Raw genomic sequence first — 21,103 nt, forward strand, 5'->3', positions numbered from 1 at the left:
GGGGGTACTTGGAAAGCATGGGGGGACTGACTTCTGAGTGGTACCTGGGGCCTGCATATCGAGCCAAACCACGCCAACCTCTCCCTGCCGTATCCAGTTCACGAAAAGGCAACAAACAGTGCCTGCTCCTAGTAAGTGCTCAGTAAACCACAGCTATTATTGTCCTTCTGTCCCCTAAGGAAGACAGGAGGGGCAAGACACCCGGAGGGGACCGAGGCTCTCCACTGCCTCGGCCTTGTGACTCAGCACTGCAGACCAAGCTGGTTCTCCAGCTCAGGGATTTCCCCAGCTCTGGCCCGCTGTCCCTGACTGTCATGTGATGGTCTCAGCCCATGGACCTCAGAGCTCTGCGACACTGACCTTGTTGAAGTCCTCGGCTGTTGCCCTCATCTCCTTCCAGGTCTTGTTCAGTAGCTGGATGCAGATGCCAAAGAGCTCTTCAAAGGCTCGGTCGTGGGTGAAGAACATCGGGTGGTAGTCGTTGCGCCCTTCGTTTGCTGCAGGAGAGAAGAGGCAGGGAAAGGGTGAGCTGGGAGCTCCCGTCCAGAAACTCAGGATCCTCTGCACCCAAGTCCTGAGGAACAAAACCAGAGCGAGGACCAGGGCTAATGAAGAACGTGGGTCGGGCCGTTTCCACTCCCGAGCCTTCTTCTCCAGGGCCCGTCCTCTTGGTCTGCCTTTACCCTGTGACAGAGTCAGCTAGTCCGCACACACGGCAGTGAGTGGGTGCGGCTGTAGCTCCTGAGTTTGTTCAAACTACCAGCCTGAACAAAGCAGCAGCCGAGAGTCCCATGAACAAGGATAAAACGGAGTTCGGCTCACTCGGTGATGGAGGTTGCCCAGCCCCCACTGACACCTAACTTCATAACCCTGGGCCTCCCCAGCTCCGGATTGTGGGGGCCTGGCTGAAAGACGCGAGGCTGCTGCAAGGACTTACGTAGTTCCCCAACCTGGAGGATCTCACAGAGCATTTTGGTAAGCTCGATGGCACTGCGGCCAAAGGGGCATTCATGCTTGTCTTCGCGGCTGCTGTTCTCCAGGACAATCTGTCGGGGGGGGAGGGAAGGGCGGTGAGGGAGGTGAGGACTAGGGAGGTGAGGGAGGGAGGCCTGAGATGTGGCACAAGGACTAAGAAAGCTGCCCCAGCCTTTACCCGGATGTAGGTGTCCTGATGGACTTTGGCCAAGTAAAGCATGTTGTCCAAGGCCAGCATTCCAGGAGGAGTCTGCGTGAAGTCCAGTGCTGGGTTGATATGGTTCTGGAGGAATAAAGAAACCCGATTAGAGACTCGGTTGTCTTGCTGTGTGTGATGTCACTGAGGGGAAGCCCCGCTGCCCCTCTTCTGAATGCCACCAGCGCTGCACACCTATCTCTGTCACTCACCCATCTCTACTATGGGACCGTGAGCCCGGACCACTGGGCTGTGGCTGACTCACCTCTATCCCCAGCGCATAGCACCCTGCTGGGTAGGTGTGCATAAGTATTTCATTGAATTAACTCCATCCCCAAGCCGTATCCTATTACAAAATCTCCATGCCAGCTTTTGAAAGTAACCCACTGCTGTGGTGAGAGGTGCCCTAGGTCCCCTCTCCATCCAACTGGCTCCTGCCTGGGCCTGCCCACAGATGGCTTTGTCTCACAGGCCCAGTGGTACCATGAACTTGGGAATCTGCTGTCGCAGGGGCAAACCAAGCATCAAGGCCCTCCAGTTTCTTAGTATCATCTATTCCAGGGCCGCCAGTATGAAGGAGGGGCGCCCGAGGCTCTGTCTGGGTGGGCCCTCTGACTTCCTGTTGGGAGAAGGCCTGCTAAGGTCTGTGCTTCGGGAAACTTACAGTAAATCCCAGCATCTTGTAGTCCTTGGTATACATGGCTTTGCGTTTTTCAGTCCCACTCCCAGGGACATTGCTGGAGTCAGACTCTGCGTCAAATGCAATCCTCCTCAGCTCGAATATGATGTCTCTCTGAGCCTGGGAGGCGAAACAGGTGAGTCAGCTAACCAAGGGGAGCAAAGGAAATGGGGGTAGATGGGGCTGGGGCCAAGCTCTGGCCTGATGGACCTCTGAAGAGGCACAGCTCTGCCTTAACGGGACAGAGGGGGCCTAGCCCCAGGGTTCACCAGCAGGAAGAGGTCACCGCGAGGTCCACAGCGAGGTTTCTTGGAGCAGAAACAAAGGTTTCTGCACAGAGCAGGCATTCAATCCACAGCCGGAGGGCGGAATGCGCCACATCAAACAGCAGACAGTATAAGCCAGGAGAGCTCTGCCCGACCTGGCACTTACCTGGTCATTGGGGTCCATCTTGGTCATCATCCTTTCTTCCAGAAGGTTAAAGGTCAGGACTTGCAGGACATACAGCTGATGGGCCATTTCGGTTTTGATTGGGCGGTTCCCTCGGATTACATGCTGGAAAAAGCAAAGGCAGGGAGCAGGGGGCTGAACTGACTTTCTCTACTTAAGAGTCACATCCATGCTGGAGAAAAAGAGTACGCTGGTCAGGGAGCAGGGCTTCCCTTCCACACACATGATTTCATGCTCTAGAAGGGGATGAGCATGAATGGGCTGGATTTGGGCAGAGATGACTCACTACAGGCCCAGAGGGCATCCTCCTTTTCTCTGCACTTCCCCTGGGTATGGGCAGTGGACTGAAGAGTGGAGGCTGCACCCAGCCACACCAAAGAGGAGGGAGGCTACCCCGTTAAGATTGTGATATGGGACATCAGCGGCTGGACCCTATTCTAATCAGGTAAGATACTGATGATTACAATCAGTAAGTAATTACTAGTCTCAATTCGGACTAGCCATATCTCAAGTGTTCAACGGCCTCATGCGGCTGGCTAGTGGCTTCCAAACTGGACTGCAAAGGGCTAACGAGACACATTATTCAATCCAAGACAACAGCTAGCGTGACAGAGAAAGATTTGCTTGTAGATTTGAGCAGTATCATTCTTTTGTTTTCCCTTAGACAAATAAAATGTTTTAGGTGGCCTCACCAAGCAGAGGCTTTGAAAAGGTCATTTTCTTTAAATGATACGGAGATACCTACACAAAGGGGCATCTAACACTCCTTTCCCAACCCCCTCCCCACCGCGCTCCTTTCTCTTCTATACTTGCCCCTCGCCTCTCACATCAGTGTATGTCCCCGTCCCTGCGCCCCGTGTTCCCAGTGTTCCCCTCCCTCCTCCAACTGTCCCACCCACTCTCCTTCCACCTCCCCCTCAGCTCACCGCCCTCTGTCTCTCTGATGCCACGTTTCCTATTCTCACGCCCGTCTCTGCTTTTCCTTGCACAGCCCATTTCTCTCTGTCCCCGGGGCTCATCAAAGCCTGGTTCTGTTCTTGTCTCAGGCTGTCCTGTTCTCATGCCCACGGGAGTCTGCTCTTACCTGCGTGCTCCCCTGTATTACTTGCTCCCCACTTTGTCTCACCGCCATCTTGAATCCTGCCACTCTTGGCCTGTTCTTGTCCAAATGAGACTCTTGCCCAGTTTCCCACATGAAGCACCCTGAGCCCCACGTTCTCCTCCTCAGTCTAGCTGTGTCTCTAGGCCGGTGCTGTCCAATGCGCCAGCCACAGGCCGTGTGCGGCTCTTTGCCTTTAAGTCACTTACAATTAATTTAAAATCCAGGTCCTCAGTAGCACTAACCACACTTTAGCCTCACCAGGTACATAAGGCTAGTGGCTGCCCCTTGATGATAGGGCAGCTATGGAACATTTTCATCATCACAGAAAGTTCTAGCGGACAGCTCCGCTCTAGAACTTCTAACTACATCAGTAGCTTTCTCAAGCTCTCTAATTTCAGATCAGCTCTCTCTGCGGCCTGCTCTGGCTTGAGATCAAGCTCGTTAGCCCCGGGCAGTCCTATCTGGTGGCAACCAGCCACAGGTGGCTGCGGAACATTTGAAATGTGGCCAAACTGAGAGGTGCAGTAAGTGAAACATGTATACCAGACCTCAGAGCCTTTGTACAAAAAAACAAAACATACAGTATCTCATTAATAATTTTTTCTATTCATTACATGTAGAAATCATAGTATTTGGATATACTGGGTTAAATAAAAAAACTTTTTTTTCTTTTATTGATTCCAGACAGAGAAGGGAGGGAGAAAGGGAGCGAACCATAGATGTGAGAGAGAAATATTAATCGCTCCTCTTGCAGGTGCCCTGATTGGGGACGCAACCCACAACCCGGGCATGTGCCGTGACTGGAAATTGCACCTGCGACCTTTTTGTTTGCGGGACGACGCCCAACCAACTGAGCCGCACTGGCCAGGGCTCCTCTATTCCTTTTTTAATGCTGCTGCTAGAACATTTAAAATAAAATAAATGGCTCCCGTTGTATTTTCCCTGGATGGCGCTGCTCTAGCCCTCGTCTCCCCAGCTTGTGACACAGAGTGCTTCCTCCTTCTGCCTCCTTCCTCCTCCAGCTCTGTACAGCCCGAACAGTGGCCACGAACCACATGTGGGCATTTAAATTTCAACTAAAAATTTTTTTAAATGACAAATTAAGTTTCCCAGTCAGACCAGATGCATTTCAAGTGCTCAACAGCCCCACGAGGCTAGTGGCTGCCACTTCCAAAGCTCCAGAAGTTTCTGCTGCACAAAGCTGCTCCCACTCTTCCGCTAGAGGGGGTGCTAATGCCCCCGCCCCTCCCCTCCCTCTGAACCCTCTCTGGCTCCTGTGTCCCGTGCACTCCCTCTCTGTCTCTCCAGCCGAGCTCTCTCCTCTCAGGTCAGTCTTAGTGTCTGTCTCCATCTCCCCAAACTTCCTTCTCACTCTCTGCTCTGCTCCTCCTCTGCCCTTCGCTTCCCTTCCTCGCTCCGCCCAGACTCCCCCTGCCCAGGCTCTATTCTGCCTCTGCTCCGCTGTCCTCCCCGCACTTCTCTGCCTCACTCCGAGCCGCCTCATTTCTCTGTGTCCCCTCCCTCTGCTACTCCAAAGTCTCCCTACCTGTCTATCCCTATTCCTTCCTGCTCGCCTTTCAAGAATCCATAAACCACTTTATTTTTTTTATTTTTTATTTTTAAGTTTATTTTATTGATTATGTTGTTAGAGTAGTTTCAATTTTTTCCCCTTTGCTCCCCTCTGCCCAGTACCCCCCTTCCCTCCAGCAATCCCACCCCCCTTAGTTCATGTCCATGGGTTGTGCATATGCATTCTTTGGCTTTACCCTTTCCTGTATTATTCTTAACTTCCCTCTATTTTGTATTTACCAATTATGCTTCTTAATCCCTGCACCATTTCCCCATTTCTCCCCCTTCCCCCTCTCAGCTGATAACCCTCTGAATGATCCCCATACCTATGATTCTGTTCCTATTTTGGTTTGCTTAGATTTTTTTATTGTTTAGATTCAGTTATTGATAAGTTGTGAGTTTGTCATCATTTTAATGTTCATAATTTTGATCTTCTCATAAACCACTTTAAAGGAGAGGTTCAAGTTCATGTGATGTTGGTTTTCACTCACTTTAACCTGCCTTTCTTAGACACATCATAGTACAAAGGTCACCACTGTAGCCATCAACGGCTCAAAGGAGCACAGCTCTCCTCGGGTGGGCTAGTTTCAGCAGTTCTACCTGGCGTCTTACTTGACTGTCAGATGCCTTGAGGCCTCTGTTCTTTGGCCTGGCACAGTTAAACTCCTGGACCTAAGTGAGCACGCATTAGCCATTTCTTAGCTGACTATTTAAGTCCTGAGTCCAGACACTGAACGTGTCTTCTGCAGTGGAGTCTCAGCTTGTCACAACGTTTGCCCAGAAATGAGCTGAACTTCTAACCCCATTCAAGTAAATAATAAGCCTCAAAATTCATTACATTTCCCACCAAAGGGCGTCCTCACTCCCACACATACAGAGGACGGCACAGAGGACAGCTGCTCAGGAACGTGGACAAGAATGCGTGGGAGCCCGTGTGCTCTCCAGCACTTGCAGGCAGAGTGCCTGGCATTTGCTCAGGTCCCTCCTGCCAGGCTGTGACCAGGGAAATGGCCGACTGGTAAGGGCTAGTTCTGTAAGGTGAGGTCTGACAGCCTCTGCACATTTACACCAGCTGATCACTGGACTTCAGAGCTTACTGCTTGAATTCTATCACCTTTGAATCTTGTTCACAAAGAACTGCCGATGTGAGCACAGCGTTTACTGCGTGCCAGGCACCCTGCTAAGCACTGAATATACATTAGCTCATTTAGCCCTTGTGTCCAGATGAGCAAATTGAAACCCACAGAAGTTCAGTGAATTGCTCAAGATCAAAGATTGGCTAATGCCAGAGCGGGGGCTGGTCACTCTGAATTACCAAGCCTTTTCTCATGTTTCCCCCATCAACTGTGGTCTCCCAGTTCTCCCTTATTTTCAACAACTGATAAAATGGCCTCCTTTTAATACACATCCTTGGCTCTTTGCCAGCTACCACGGCCGCCCCCACCTCCCACCTCCCACCTCATCTCTCTCCTGCCCCAAATCACCACCCTGGTAACAAGGAAGCAGATCTCTTTCCAGATGCCTCCCCTTCTTCTCCTTACCGCCCGTGTCCACCCCTCAGGAAACATACAGATCCTGGATTATGAGCTTCTTGAAATGGAAGTCTGGTTATTCACGCTCCTGGTTAAATCCCCTAAGTACCCTGTGGGAAAAAGACTAAGATCCTACGTGATCTGGTCTTGGTACCCCTGCAGCCTCACCACGAATCTGCTCCTCGCTTCTCCCTCGACCCAATCACACACTCTGTCTCAGTCCCAGTCACCCCCCTTGCCGAAATCTTTGTCTTCTTGGTCGGCTTGTCCTCAGCCTCACCTGAAGCTATTGCTCTAAAAGCTTCCTGACACCACTCCTTCGATACAGGACTGACTGACTGACCCTCCTCTGAGCCCCCCAGGGCCGGAGTCCCCGCGGAACCTGACCACACGGTGCTACCAAAGCTTGGGTTTCCCACTGGACAGAAGGTTCTGAGAGCAAACACACGGGCTCCGTCATCCCTGCCAGTGCCCTGCATAGCTCAGGGTTATGACCAGTGTTAGTTCAATGAAGCACTTTCCTCTTTTGTGCCTATGTTAACACAGTTCCCCTAGATAAAAATTTTTGGATTTGCAGGTCAACGAGAAGTACAGTTGGCCTTAATTCCTCCTTTGAGGCTCTGCAGTTCCTGGTGCGCTGGTCGGCCTCCTAGAGACAACTCCGCTTACAGAGGATTAAAAAAAAAGAAGCTTTTCACCTTAAGAAGTGTTTAATACCTATTGGTAAGTTCCCTCTGAGTGCTCTCTCTGCTCAACAGTAATTCCAATAATAATAATACAACTATTATAATTGTAATAATTGTTACTATCAGTGACAAAACAATAGTAACACAATACAGCTTGTTCCAGAAACTCACATTTAGGATTATGGACCGAAGGTGCTTCTGTGCGAACGCATTGGCCATGTCCTATTGAGAAAAACAAGCAAACGTAAGGCACGGTGGCAGGCACACAGCTGGAACAACTACCAAGAGGAAGGGGCTATCGTAGGTCTGGGGATTTTCCTTTTACATTTTTACCCGTTTCAAACAAAAAGTGGATAGAAAAAAAAAATCCATGGACTATTAAATGGATTTTATTTTCTAACAAATTCCCTCACGTTTTTCTTTGTGAGTATAAACGAACTCAAATAGGCTTTCCCTTCCCAGTGGCACACTCGACGGCATCCTCCTCAGAGAGGGACGAAGAATGCGCCAGGACAAGACACTGTGTCACAAGGACGCCGGGCGACGGACAACACACACGAGCACAGAGCAGCGTGATGGTCCCCAAGCCGCACCCGCTGTTCACGTTCCAGGCAGAGGGCAGAAGCCCCCTGACCAGGCTGGAAGGGGCGCTGATGAGACGCGGGCTCCAGCCCCTCCAGCCGGAGGAGCAGGCTGTGGTCCGTCCCCTCCCACCCCCAGGGCCTCGGCCCGCAGAGGGAGCTGGGTGTGGCCGCTCTGACCCAGCGAGCCGTTCCCAGCTCCCTTCTGACTGGCATAGAGAACGTGTTGGGTGCTTTGGGGTAGTTTTTCATAATAGGGTCACTTTTTAAATTATATTTGGTTCCCATTCTAACAGTAACTATTTATTTAGCACACTCAGGAAAGTATCCTCCTTCAGTGAGTCTTCCAGGGAGCAAAGCTTTAAGGGTCCTCTCAGAACCATTACTTCAATCATTCTGATGCAAATCTAAAAATACATTATATACACGTCTTTATTTTGGAAGAAACTGCAGTGATTATAGTTTAATCACTGCCCAGGACTTGGCTGCATCAAAATGACCATCATTTATCCCTCTGGGTTGTGACACTGTGACACTCTAAAGGAGCAACTGAAATGTGAAGCTCTTTCCCCGAAACGTGCTGCTCCCAGATTACCATGCTTTTAACTTTTCTGACAGCTTTCCATAATCCTTCTGACTCTGCCTTCCAATGTCAGCCATTGCTTCTTATAATGTTAATTAGTATGACTTCACTTCGTAAAATGCTGCCTTAATTTAATTTTACAGAGAACTCCAAGTCCATCGGCCCAAGGGAACTGCCACGCGTCCCCCATGGAGCAATAGCCATGAGTTCTCTGGAGCAATAGCCACGAGTTCTCTTCCTCTCACGTCTGGGTTCCTGGCCACATTCCAGATGGCGATGCTGCCTGGAACACTACGTTTTACTCTGCACTCCCTGAGCACACACCGACGGGAGGAAGAGGAGGGTGGCCTAGAAACTTCTTTGGTAGCTCTAGGAGGTCAGCTTGAGATTAAGTCTTGCTGTGGACAGCTAACAAAGTGGGTAAGACAGTAGTCTACTGCCAGAGTATAAAGGTCTTAGACCCAAGGCTTCTCTGCGGGGCTGGCAGGGAGGCAGGTGGGGGCACTCATCCTCTCTCAGATCCTTGTAGAGCTGACCTCTAAGCTCCCTCTAACAGGAAATGGGCATAGCAATCCCTTTTGTCAACTGTCTAAACCTTTTAAAATTCCCACGGTCTAGTCAGCATCCAAAAAGGCATGGATTTACTTTTACGCTTCGCTGTATCAAGTTGGGAGGTGACACATCACGGTATCACTTAGATGAAAGCCATAGGCTATTTCTGGATCTGATCTTCCCTGGCTGAGCCACAGATACGACCACATAAAGGCACGTTACAAAGGAAGGACTGGGCCACGTTCCCTGGGACAGACATCGCCTTAATCCTTTATGTGACTCTGTTCTGCGGTACGTCCTCAAGTGTCCTGACTAATGAGATTTACAGCACACCACCTTTTCCTGTGTCTTGAGTTCCCTGAACATCTAGATCAGATATGAGCTTCTCATCCAGCTGTGACCCGCCCACTGGGATGAGAGTGGGGGCCCTGTCCACACAGCGGTGCTACTTACAGTGACGGGTAGGTCTAGAGGATTAAGGCGCTTGTCCTGCCGGCAGAAAGCAAAAAGCACAGAGAGAAGCAGATGGAAGAATGAGCTTTCAGCTTACATTTAAAACAGGACCAAGAAGGAAGAGATTAACGAAGCAAAGCCATCCAAGACAGACAGACAGAACCACAGATGCTCCTGGTCCTCCCACTAGAATCCACCAAGAGCTTGGTACATGGTCCCGTGTGAACTTCACCTACCTGAGCCCAGGGCACTGACAACTAAAAAGCCTTTTTTTGTACACAGCATGGGCTTTTACCAGAGAAATCTAGAAAGTTAGTGACGGAAGGACCCTTGGAGATCTTTTAATTTGGCCTTTTCATTTGACAGAAAGAGAAACTGAGGCCCAGAGAGGTTAACACACGTGTCTAGCCAGTGGCAGAGAGTGTACTTAGCCTTGAGGCCCTGGACTCTTCGGTGAGTGCTTTTCCCCCTGCCCAGCTGATTCCTGGTGTCCTCACTTGTAAAACAGGGGTCTGACTGGCCTCATGACATCCTTATAAAGTAAATGAAGCAGATATGGTTACTCCCATATTACAGGTGAGGAAACTGGGGTTCAGAGAAGTAAAGCCATTTGCACAATGATACACAGCTAATTCATAGGGGAAGAAGGACGTTTAGAACCTGCATCAGAGGATCTTTATACATGAAACTTCGTGCTAAGTCCCTCTGCTCTTGCTTCCTTAATAAGGCTCTCACTTGTCTCAGTCTCCTTGGACTCAACCGTGATGCCCAGAGCATCTCTTCTCCCTTCCGGATCCTCTAACCTAGGGGTCGGCAAACTAAGGCCCAATTAGCTTATTGCCTGTTTGTGTAATAAGGTCTTATCGGAAGACAGCCACGCTCATTCGTTTACCTGTCTGAGGCTGCTTTTGGCTACAACGGCAAGGTTAAATAGCTGCCACATGCACCATGTGGCCCACAAAGCGAAAAACACGTACTCTCTGGCCCTTGGGAAGAATAAGTCTGCAGGCCCCTGCTCTGGCCTAAGACTTCAGCTGGCTCCCCTCTAGCTCTCCCCTGGGTCTCCCTTAGCAAAGCCACTCTGATGGGCTCTGACCACGAAGGGACAGGAGGAAGGACCGTTGGGAAAACAGCTGGCTCCCTGATCTCTGCACAGCAAAGGGTGCGTGGGTGAGAATTCTTCTCGTGGAAGAGCCCAGATGAAAAACTTGAACGGGCAGCCACAGACCTGTCTCTTGTCCTCAGGAGCCTTCAGAAAAAGTGCGTTGATCAGGGCAATGGCGTAGGTCTGAATTTCCTGGTTAGAGCTGTGTGAATGGAGAGAGAAGGCAGAGGAGATGAGAGAGTGACCTGCAAGATGACGCTTAGAGACGGGTTATAACATCACTCACAGATTATAATCAAATAATAATCTGAGGCTAAGTCTAAAAAGCCTTCAAAGTGTTCATTCAACGAATGCTAACTGGGCTTCTTAAATCTAAGCAAGGGATACAAAAATGATCGCCCCCTGTTCCCAGAGAGCTCCATTTAAAATGGGAGACAGAAAATTAAAAAATGAGTATTTTATGTAAATATAATTATCATAGGTACAAACAGAGAATATTTGGCTTAGAGAAGGGAAAGCATCTAATTCTGTCTGGTATCGCAACGGTTCGGAAAGCTTGGGAAAACTTCAGTTTATCCTAAGGGGCAAGGAGAGTTACAGAGCATTTTGCGCAGGGGTATGACATCATCAGTCTGGATTATGAGAGGCGTCTGGCAGCAGTGTGGAAGAGGTGATGGATGAATGAACAAGCAGACTGCCAGCCTGGAATACCAGCAAAGTAGAAGGGGGACTGGAAGACTAAGTGGACCAAGAGGGGAGAGGAGAGAAATGAGGGAAGAGAGGCGGGGGCTGGGTCTCTTACTCACACCTGCAGATGAGAGATGAGCTGGCCCACAGTGATCTCCTCTGCTATCTTCTGGTACAGACTCTGGCTGTTCAGGACCATGCTTTCCAGGATGGCCAGGGACCTCTGAAGGATGGACACATCCACCATGGGCTGGCTCACGTACCCTGCAATCTAAAGCCAGAGGGGAGCAAATCGGTCAGGAAGCACAGGCCCGCAGGAGCTGGACGGCCGAGGTCCCCACTGCTAGCTCACGGAGGCTCGCTCCTCTCGGGCCTGCTGCCCACACTGGGGCAGCTGTCCCTAGGTGGAGAGCGGTATCTGGTTTATGGCTACCTTGGCCAGTGTGCCGGGGATTCCCTAGGCACGGATGACTCACTTTCAAATTACAGTATCCAGTCAACTGTGTTTCCTCAAAATCTAAGGGCTTAATCCTTTGTTTTCAAAATAAGGGTTCAGGTGTGAAAAAGCTGACTACAGGAAGCAGAGGATCTCACTGATGCTATGATATCATTGTGTCCTCAGGCAGTCTCCTCCTGACATCCCCTGTGTCCCCATACGCGGAGAGCAGCAGAGACATGGAGAGGTGGGAAGGACATTCATTCAAAGTCCTGCCACCTAATCTCCCTTCTCAGTCCCCATGATAACATCCTGACACACACCATGTCCCAAGCTAATGATAGGTGTAATTCTAGGTCAGGACATGTTATTCACTGGTTTTAGTTCAGTTTTCAGAACTGATGTGCTCCCTTCTTGCAGAAGAAAGGAGGGCAAAACTAGACGTCCCCACTCCCACTGACTGAATCTAATCCGACAGTGCAGAGGCTACCGGCAGATTTGTAAACAGAAGGCAGACTTATAAATATAAGGCAAATGAAATGAGCACTTCTTATCAAAGAGAAGGGATTCAGGAAGCACATCAGAAGACTCGGAACTGGTACTGGTAGATGGCTGGTGCTCTCCCCAGTCTCACTGACCAGTGCCACTTTGGCCAGCGTCAGGTCTGAGAGTCCAGGCCCATCTCGGCAGTGCAGGCCCCGAGAGTACAGCAGGGTAAGTCTTTCAGGAGTCCCAGGAAGACGGAGGTTGAGGATGAAAAATCTGGCCTCAGGGATAGAAAGCTGACCCTCACAAAATGCGCTACTGCCTGAGACTCCACTGTAGCCTGGACAGCAACTGGCAGCCAAGTGAGGAAAGGAAGACGGAACGTGGGAGGCCTCACCTGCTTAATGAAGGTGATGGAAACCATGTCCCAGGAGACAATGCCATGGTCCATGAGCTCTAAGAAGGCAGTCAGGGTGAATGCCAGCATCTCACTGTAGCTGCGACATGTGCAAAACACACACACAATAATACAAAGATTCAAAACCGGGAACAGGTGGGAAGGCAGCCACAGCGGGACGGATTTCAACATAAGCACCACGCGAGCAGTCAGTCGACGCCACGCTGAGTCAGCGCCCGCATGCACACCTACGCAGACGTGGGGCAGATTCTGCCCAAGCAGCTATCGCTGAAAACATAAGGCTGCGGCGTGACGGGGCTTTCCTTCTCCACCTTGCCTCACCTCAGGAAACAGAATCACTTACCCATTTCCTAAGACCAAGAAAGATACCAGACCTTTGTCAAACCTAACACTTGGTGGGGGCACTAAGGGAGCTTATGTCCCATGTTCCCCTTTAGGCCTAGAGCCAGCAGCATGCAGGAGGAAGAGTACAAACTTTGGACATGTGTTCAGTTTCTGTTCAGTTGTTTACTAACTGTGCAAACTTTATCTTTTCAAACTTCAATTTCTTCCTCTATAAAATCATGTTAATCTCACAGGGCTGGTGGGGGTGGGGTAGGGGGGGGCACAAGAGGACAATGTATGCAAAGCCCTTAGCATCATGCTGATGGCGAATAAGGATGAAAAAGTCTCCTCTCCTTTGTCTCTCCTCTTTAGCCATTAAATGCTTTCTACTTCTGTAGAGTGCTTTATAATTAACCAACTACATTCCCATGTATAAAACATGTTCAGATCCGTTCTCAATTACAGAGCTCCTCATGACAATACCACAAGGTAGGTATTATCCTCATTTTAAAGAGGAGGAAAGGAGGGCCCCTCTAATCCTGCACTCTCGGGAGACTGCAGAACTCTCGGGCCAATGCTGATGACGGAAAGCGGGAGGATTTTCCAGGACTTAAACAAATACCCATGATTAGTTGCTTGGTTTGGCTGAAAAGTTCAATAGCTGATCCATCAGCTCAAAGATTTCTGACTCCCTGTCTGCCAGCTTAAGCTCCAGAGGCTCAGAAGGCAAACTAAACATCTGTTTATTCACTGCTGATCATGACAATGCGGCTTCCCACGACACTCATCTGAGCACTGGGGTAGTGAAAAGACGGTCGTGGTGTATCGTAAAATTCTGAATTCCCTCTGCCCTGGGAAAATGGGTGGTAGGGAGGTGGTGAATGGGTAGGGGGTCACATATGGTAAACACAGAGAAAGGCCTGTGTGCCTGTGTGTGGAGTGGGGAGGGCTGGAGAGGGAGGAGGCAGGGGGAGGTTAAGAATAGACAAGACACCTGTTCTAGTTGATAACGGACAGTCTGCTCACAGGTGTCACGAGCTGACCTCTCTCTTCCTAAGTTCTGGGGCCCCTATTTTTACTGCTCACTTGGCACAGTACTGTTTTGTGAGAGCCCAGCTAGACTGTAAGATCAGGAACACAGCGATGAACTATAGCCCTCTGTGGGACTCTAGTGCTCGGCTCACTGCTCTGTGTGCAGACGGTGTTCAAAAAACTCGTCTGACTCGGTGGGATTGAGGACAGGATGCTCTGCGAAGAGCAGTAAACCTCTGAGAGCACTGAACAGGGTCTCAGTAACACTCACTGGGACAAGAGCTTGGTTCCACTTTCCACGAGCCTCGTGAGCACCACGAGGCCGTCCATGTTGATGAACTCAGTAGCAAAGGTCACATCGGCAGAGAGCTTGGCCAGCTCCTTCATGGCGTCCAGCCGGGTCTCCATGTTAGATGACTGGGTTCTCTCCATCAGCTGCCGTGCGGCCCGGGACTGCGAGGGCAGGAGCAAAACACATGCCATTTGCTCTGTGTGGCAGGTGACTGTGCTGCAGATAGCTCTGAGGGGCCATTCTGGGGACACCCAAGTCTGGGACAGGACTAGTTTTCCCATTGCTTAGGAGCTGCTAAGTAAATGTTTTCTGGATCAAACAGGAATTACCAGTGTGCGAAGACCAATTCTGTAGGATGTGTATCCTCTCTGTATCACACTGGTCTATGGATTAAAAATATCCCCACCGAGGGAATGCACTGGGACCTGGGAGATGACAGTCCACTAACTATGGCAAGTCACAGAGAAAAAGATACTGGTTCCATGTAGGGCAGTTTTCTATTAATTAAAACCCTCAGACAGTGGAAATGGTTGTCTCTTAAGTAATGAGCTCTCTGTCATTGGAAGCAGTCAAGGAGAATCTAGACAACCATCTGTCAAAGATGCTATATATAGAAGGGGCGTCTGCACTGGGTGGAGAATTTAATCTGATGACTCGATGAAGATCCCTTTCAGTCTGAAATGTGAAAAGCCTCACAATTTTTTTCTTTAACTTCCTCTCAGTCTACATCAGTGCTCCTCAAAGAAATAGTCCTGGGGAAACTTTAAGAATACCAAGGCGTGGGAAAGATAGTTTCAATATAGCTTTTTGAAGATGAGGACTGGCGATAAAGCCCCCTCCTGGCACAGGAATTTTCCGGGCAGAATGCTCGCCTCCACGCGGCAAGCAATGAGTCCCTCCTCTAGTGTTCACTGATCTTTCCTTTTGCTGAACTTATTAACTTTTCAGCCAGTGCCTCACAATTTACCATTTCATCATTCCCTATCTCTGGTGTGTTCATTTCACGTTCTCAGTTGGAATGGAAGAGTCTTGAGAGCAAAAATGCCCCTGTGGTCTTTATTTCTTCTTACAGAGCTGAGCTAGGGACTGAAGCCCAGGCCCGCTGCCGGCCAAGGAGTCAGGCCCGTTCGTCTCTCCTCTTTGACTACTACAGGTAGCTCTTTAACAGCACACTGCTCTCGGGGACATAGGGACCTTTCAAGAGCTCCAGGAGGAGAAAACGTCTGCCAGGAGAAAAGGTCACAGGAGAGAACAATTTGAAGAGCACTGGTCTGCATCACATTTAGAAACTTCCAACTCTAAACGTTCATGTTCCTCCCGAGACAGCATTTCTGGGTGGCTGCCTCCTGCTTCAGAGAGATGCGCTTCTGGGAAAGCCAACTGCTCCGGGAGAGACGATGGAAAATGCTCCAGCACCTCCATAAAACCGAGTGACTCCCAGACTGTCATACTAAATTAGCAGAGCCGAGGGGGGAATAACAAAGTCCCTAAGATGAGTTCAGGAGAAGTGAGGGAAGCAGAAGAACATGATGGTAAGAAGACTGGCCTAGAGTCAGCCCGACCTGGGTAGGAGAGCCGGCCCTGCCACATTTTTAGCTGTGTAGCAAGTTATTTCACCTCCAAGTCTCGGTTTCCTTCTCGGTCAAAAGAGCTGTCAAGAGTGCCCATCTCATCGGGCGTTTGTCAGGATTACAGATACAACATATGCGAAGTATTTAGCAAAATACAGATGTTCAGGAAATGTTGGCTCTTATTACTCCAAGCCTCTCTTCCTCGCAGACAAACAAACAGGTGCCATCATGCTGTTCACATTCTGGCCACCTTTCCGCAAATGTTCTCGGCTAGCCCTGCATCCACTCTCCTCCCCTGGGGCCGAGCAGTCAGGGCGCATCCCCTGCCTGGGCTTCGGGTTCCTGTCCTGCCCCAGGAGGGTCCTGTTCCATCACCTGCCCCTCTTTCCTGCAGTGACAGCCTGCCTCTTGTCCACCTTAACGTATTTCCAAGGACGCATAAAAAACTGTAGCAGAAGTTAACAACTGTGAAGGGCTGGAGAGGCGAGGAACTGGGTAGATGAGGGACAGGAGTGGGACAGAGACCTTTCACTGTGTCTTTGTCAAAATATGATTTTTGAAACACTTGAATGTTTTACCTTTTTCTGAAAAACACATCTTTTGGGCTCCGCATTTATGGGTGACTACCGTCCCCATACTTCCTTTTAGAACCAAGCTTCTTGATGTGGTAAACTCGAGGTTCTCACTCTTCCACTTCTTTTTACTCTGCCCACGGCAATCTGGCTGTCACCCCACCAAAACGGTTTACAGGAAGCTAGCTCATCAGTGACCGACTGACTTCTCGGTCAACAGAGAGCCTTTCTGTTCTCAGCTGACTTGGTCTCTCTGCCCCTTGCAGATCACGTCTTCCTTTGTCTTGACGCTCTGCCTGCCCTCAGCACATCAGTCATTCACGCTCCTGGTTCTCTTCCTGCCCTTCTGGTTGCTTCCTTAGTTACCTTTAAAGTCTGATCTTGCAGAAATCAGGGGTCATCCTGGATCCTCCCCTTTCCTTCCACATCCAGCGCGTCCCCATATTCATCCAGGTGACCTCTAAATCTTTCATGACCTTCTTTTCACCTCCATTGCCATTTGCCTTTATGGGCTGTTAACATTCCTTATTAGTTTCTGAAAACTTCTTCCTGCCACCAATCTTCCTTTTCTTGGTCCATCTTTTACCTTATCGCTAAAGTGATCTTTCTAAAATATAGATCTAAACATAATAAACCTTCCTGCTCAAAATCTCTCAAGTGTCTCCGCGTTCCCTTCTAGATAAAATCCAAACCCCCAAGCAGGCCACCAGGAACTTCAGTACCTGGCCTCTCACTGAGCGCCACAGACCCTTGGCCACCCAGCACTCCTGCCTTCCCCGAACAAAGCCCATCTCCCTGCATGGAACACTTCTCATTTTCTTCTCTCTTCAGTTACTCTTGCTCAGCCTTCAACATCTGAGCTACGTGTTCCATTCCCTGAGAACCCTTTCTGGGAATCCTCAGGCTGTCAAGTGGTCCCTTTTCAGGGTCCCTACAGCTCCCTGAGGAACTGTCTGTCAACACCCTTGAGAGCCCTGGCTGGTGTGGCTCAGTGGATTGAGTGCTGGCCTGCGAACTAAAGGGTCAGTGGTTTGATGCCCAGTCAGGGCACACGCCTGGGTTGCAGGCCAGGTCCCCAGTTGAGGGTGCACAAGAGGCAACCACACATTAATGTTTCTCTCCCTCTCTTTCTCCCTACCTTTCCCTCTCTCTAAAAATAAAATCGTAAGAAAGTAAACAAATTTAAAAAATAAAAAAAGAACTTGAGAAAGGCCATATATTGTACTTGTTTGTTTACCCCCAACCAGGCTGCAAGAGCAAAGAATGACCTGCTCATCTCCAGTCTCTGTTTCTAGATCACAGCCTGTTCTAGGGTAGATGCTTATACATGTTTGTTAAATAAGTTAGTTCCTAGTGTTACAGAAACAGGGGAGTCCAAAAACAAATCCCAGTTTGCAGCTGGGAGATAGGGAGCAGGAAGCAGCTTTCAGGATGCCCTTGCATGCCTGGAGCTAGTAGCTGGATACATTGTTGCAAAGATCTACTTTACTTCCAAGACTCAGGAAGATGGGAGGGATCTTGGACTGTGGGCTGGTACGGAAGAAGCACACAGAGCCTACGTAGGGTTCTGTGAATAGTCAGGACGGTTTGCAACACTCACTGCGTGAGAGGACGCAGGGAGAGAGAGGAGGCAGAGAGGAAGAGAAGCAGCTGCGGACATTTTGGGCTGGCTTTGGCTCTAGGAGGCTCTCTCTCTCAGGCTCTCTCTCTGGCCCTCACTCTCTGGCTCTCGCTCTGGTGGGCTCCCTCCATGTGGCTTGGAGGGGCAGGGGTCTCCAGGCTGCTTTAAGAAGAGGCTCTTGCCAGGCTGCCTTGAGAAGGAGAGGAGATCCGCACAGTTTGCAGGAAGAAGGCAGGTTAGGAGGCTGAGAATCCAGGCGGTCCTGCATTGAGAGCTGGAGGGCACCACAGCACAGAAAGGACCTCCCCAATCAGAACTGAGTGATTGGCAGCTACTGGTAAAGCTGAACTGTGTCTAGGAAGTAGGGAAACGGTGTTTCTGACTTTCCTAAGACTGGCCAGGTCTGGGAGGGGGAGGCAGGACTTTGTGTAAATAAACAATTCTTTTTCTTTTCACCAAACTCTGGTATTAAGAGTTATGATTCTGGCGGCGGGCAATCGGGCCCCTAACTAAATAGCCCGTGGGTTCTGTTTCAATCGGAGCAGCCCAAGGGTTCTGTTACACTAGGAAAGCAGAGACCTACCGGGGAGACAGCCAGCTGTAAGATTGTCCCATTCTTAATGTCACAGCGCGTCTGGGGAGAAGAGAGAAAAAAAGAGTAACCGAGAAAAAATATTAAAATGGTGTAAGCAAACTGAATCAACAAGAATATTCAGTCATTTTTAAAGGGGCTACAATTAAGCGTCTTCGGCCAGGTCCTCTCCCCCTGCTGCTTGCTTCTCATCACAGAACCTCTGAGGTCCCCTTCAAGTGCCCTGGGCTCTCAGGAAGCCAGACCACGGTGTTGCAGCCAGACGTAGGGACCAAGGGCTGGAGCTCCCGGGTCTGCCGAGGAAGCAGCAGCTCTTTCCCCAGTGAGTGAGGGCACTCTGCATGTAAGTAGGGCAGACAGCGTGGTCTCCTCGGATGATCTGCTGCAAAGCAAGGCCTGTATTGATTTGCTGCTCCCTGTACTGACCTGTTCGGTGATATAGAGCTGGGGCCCATCTGCATAACGTAGGGTGTAATACTCCGGGTTTGGCAAGGACCACCTGTGTAAGAGAAAAATAGGACAGCCCGTTTGGCCACCCCTCTGGGCCTACCCAGAAGCTGCAAATAAATAATTTCAGTAGAGTTGCTCAGGGGATCAGGTGGCATGTTTGGAGGACTGGGAGACAAAAATCAAAGCTTTAGGTTGAGATGTTGAAAGAATAACCTCAAGGTTACAAATAACCTTGTAGGACTGGCACCACAAAAGAAGGCACATACAATTCAGCATGGGCCTCAGATCCCACCAGGACCTCAGGCAGGGCACTCCTGGGCTTAAAGGAAAAACTGAAGGTTGAGAGAGGCCCGAGGGCCATCCTCATTAGCCATGCTTCCTTCGTAAGACAACAGTACACAAAAGCTCCATACTGGGGAACTGACTGACTGGAGGTCCTTCAGCAGAAGGAATTCAGGACCTGGCAGCTCCTTTGGTCTGTAGCTTGCTGTCCCTCACAACAAGGGAGTTCCAACTTACCCATCGCAAACCTCCCTGATGATGGACGCCAGGGGCCGTTTCTGAAAGAAAGAGAGATCCTTCAACCACAGCCTCTTCATACCAAGGTTCTGACAAGGAGCTGCCAGGCGGGGCCCCCCTGGGGCCTGAGCATGGGCTTCTTCCCGGATAGCTTGTGCTAAAGAAGAGGCAGCCTCTCCCAAGCCATGGTGACCGACCTTCCATAGGGTGGGACAGGCATTGGCTTCCCTGTTGCTGGTTCTTATCCTGGCTGCCATTGGTCCCCATCCCTAAAGACAGCCTCTGCCACGCACTTCCCAGACCCCTCTCCTTGCATCGCTGTTTCTCATTTCAGGAGCTTACCTGGTCGATTTCAAGGAGCTGCGCATTAGCACCTGGCCACTCAATGGCCACTTTGACAATATCTGATGGTGGTGGCATTGTTCCCAATGGGCCCTACTTGTCCAAGATGCACACACAGACACAGCTGCCTGGGGAGGAAGAATCAGAAAGCAGGGGGAAAAAAAAATCACAGGGTTTGTCTTCCCTCTTCACTCTTGTTAGATATTTTGGAGAATTGAAAGACAGATAGTGTCCAAGGCCGAACACATGAAACAACTTACTTTGAATTTTTCTAGATCACACCACAATCTCTCCTTGGGCTTTTTGTCTCTTAAGATTAAATCAGCAAGTAGAAATGGGACAAACCTATCTGTCAACTGCAGATCAGCCTCCAGCAAGATCTGCCAATGTGACACTTGAGTGCAAGGGTCAGGCAGACTCTGTGGCAGAAGAGCATATTTACTGCAAATTCCTGCCTTGGGACCTTGAGCACGAGAAGCACACGCTCTGAGACAGACAGGAACAGGCGCGGCCTTCTCTTGGCTGCGCAGTCAGCTGTGGTGCCGTCAATCCAAGAAGATCCTAGCGCCAGCGGGCCTGGCCACATGCCCCTTTGCCTCCTCCCTAGTCATTACCGCCACTCCTTCCCCATCAAAGGACACAGTGTGGAGCCTCCTCTGTGTGGGATGATGCAGAGTTCAGAAGATGGGGAAGAGAACAGGGACAGAAGTGCTATTTTAGTCACCATTGCCAAGGGCAAGAGCTGCTGAGAGCTCACGTGTAGGGAGGTGAAGACACCCTCAGACGTAGGCCCCTCTAGAGAAGGACAAGGCTTTAGAAGTACCTCTAACCCTCCTCCCCCACGTGTCTTTAAGATAAAGGAAAATAAATCATGCCGAGCAAGTCAGGAAGGTGGTCCCATGTGACCGATATCCTAGGCAACTCTGCTAGCTTAGCGGTGTTCCAAGCAGCAGCTAAAGCATTCTGTCTCCAAGTCTGATGGAGGGAAGTCACTTGACTGACGGACTGTTTTGTGTGTATTTACACTCCTTGCCTGCAAGTTCAGGAGAGGCCTCCCTCTTAATGAAAGAGACCTTTCTCCTGCCCCTCCCGGTTCAGACCTTGCCCACCATTCATGCTTCACTGATGGAGGCAGCCTGCCTCCCCTGAAACACACAGCAGAGCAGGTGCTGCGCTGTAGCTCCCGCGTGCTATCCATTTTCCAGCCCAGACACAAAGGTCACTTCTCACAGCCCGTCTCCTACAAACCAGAAAGAGGGAAGCTTTCGCGACTATTTCCTGATGAGGGTGGGAGCTTC

At 50.1% G+C, this 21,103-nt stretch overlaps 1 protein-coding gene across 2 annotated transcripts in view; it reads right to left on the bottom strand.

Moving 5' to 3' along the window:
* The window catches only part of ELMO2 (engulfment and cell motility 2), a 36,071-nt gene that overhangs the window by 5,682 nt on the left and 9,286 nt on the right, over positions 1–21,103 (bottom strand). The window contains exons 2-15 of one of the 2 annotated variants that reach the window (XM_090286507.1): positions 19,806–19,933; positions 19,464–19,504; positions 18,921–18,993; positions 18,486–18,536; positions 14,118–14,299; positions 12,470–12,569; positions 11,270–11,421; positions 10,587–10,665; positions 7,361–7,411; positions 2,283–2,405; positions 1,836–1,970; positions 1,154–1,258; positions 938–1,046; positions 361–497 (exon numbers count right to left, since the gene is read on the bottom strand). In XM_090286507.1, the coding sequence (XP_090142633.1) occupies positions 361–497; positions 938–1,046; positions 1,154–1,258; positions 1,836–1,970; positions 2,283–2,405; positions 7,361–7,411; positions 10,587–10,665; positions 11,270–11,421; positions 12,470–12,569; positions 14,118–14,299; positions 18,486–18,536; positions 18,921–18,993; positions 19,464–19,504; positions 19,806–19,883 (1,416 nt within the window). In that variant the 5' untranslated portion in view covers positions 19,884–19,933. Of the gene's footprint in view, positions 1–360; positions 498–937; positions 1,047–1,153; positions 1,259–1,835; positions 1,971–2,282; positions 2,406–7,360; positions 7,412–10,586; positions 10,666–11,269; positions 11,422–12,469; positions 12,570–14,117; positions 14,300–18,485; positions 18,537–18,920; positions 18,994–19,463; positions 19,505–19,805; positions 19,934–21,103 lie in introns of those variants that run through there. The other variant, XM_090286506.1, reaches the window with a different exon arrangement.

This window comes from Furipterus horrens, unplaced genomic scaffold, assembly GCF_987537825.1.
Source record: "Furipterus horrens unplaced genomic scaffold, mFurHor1.1.pri manual_scaffold_8, whole genome shotgun sequence".
NCBI classification, from domain to species: Eukaryota; Metazoa; Chordata; class Mammalia; order Chiroptera; family Furipteridae; genus Furipterus; species Furipterus horrens.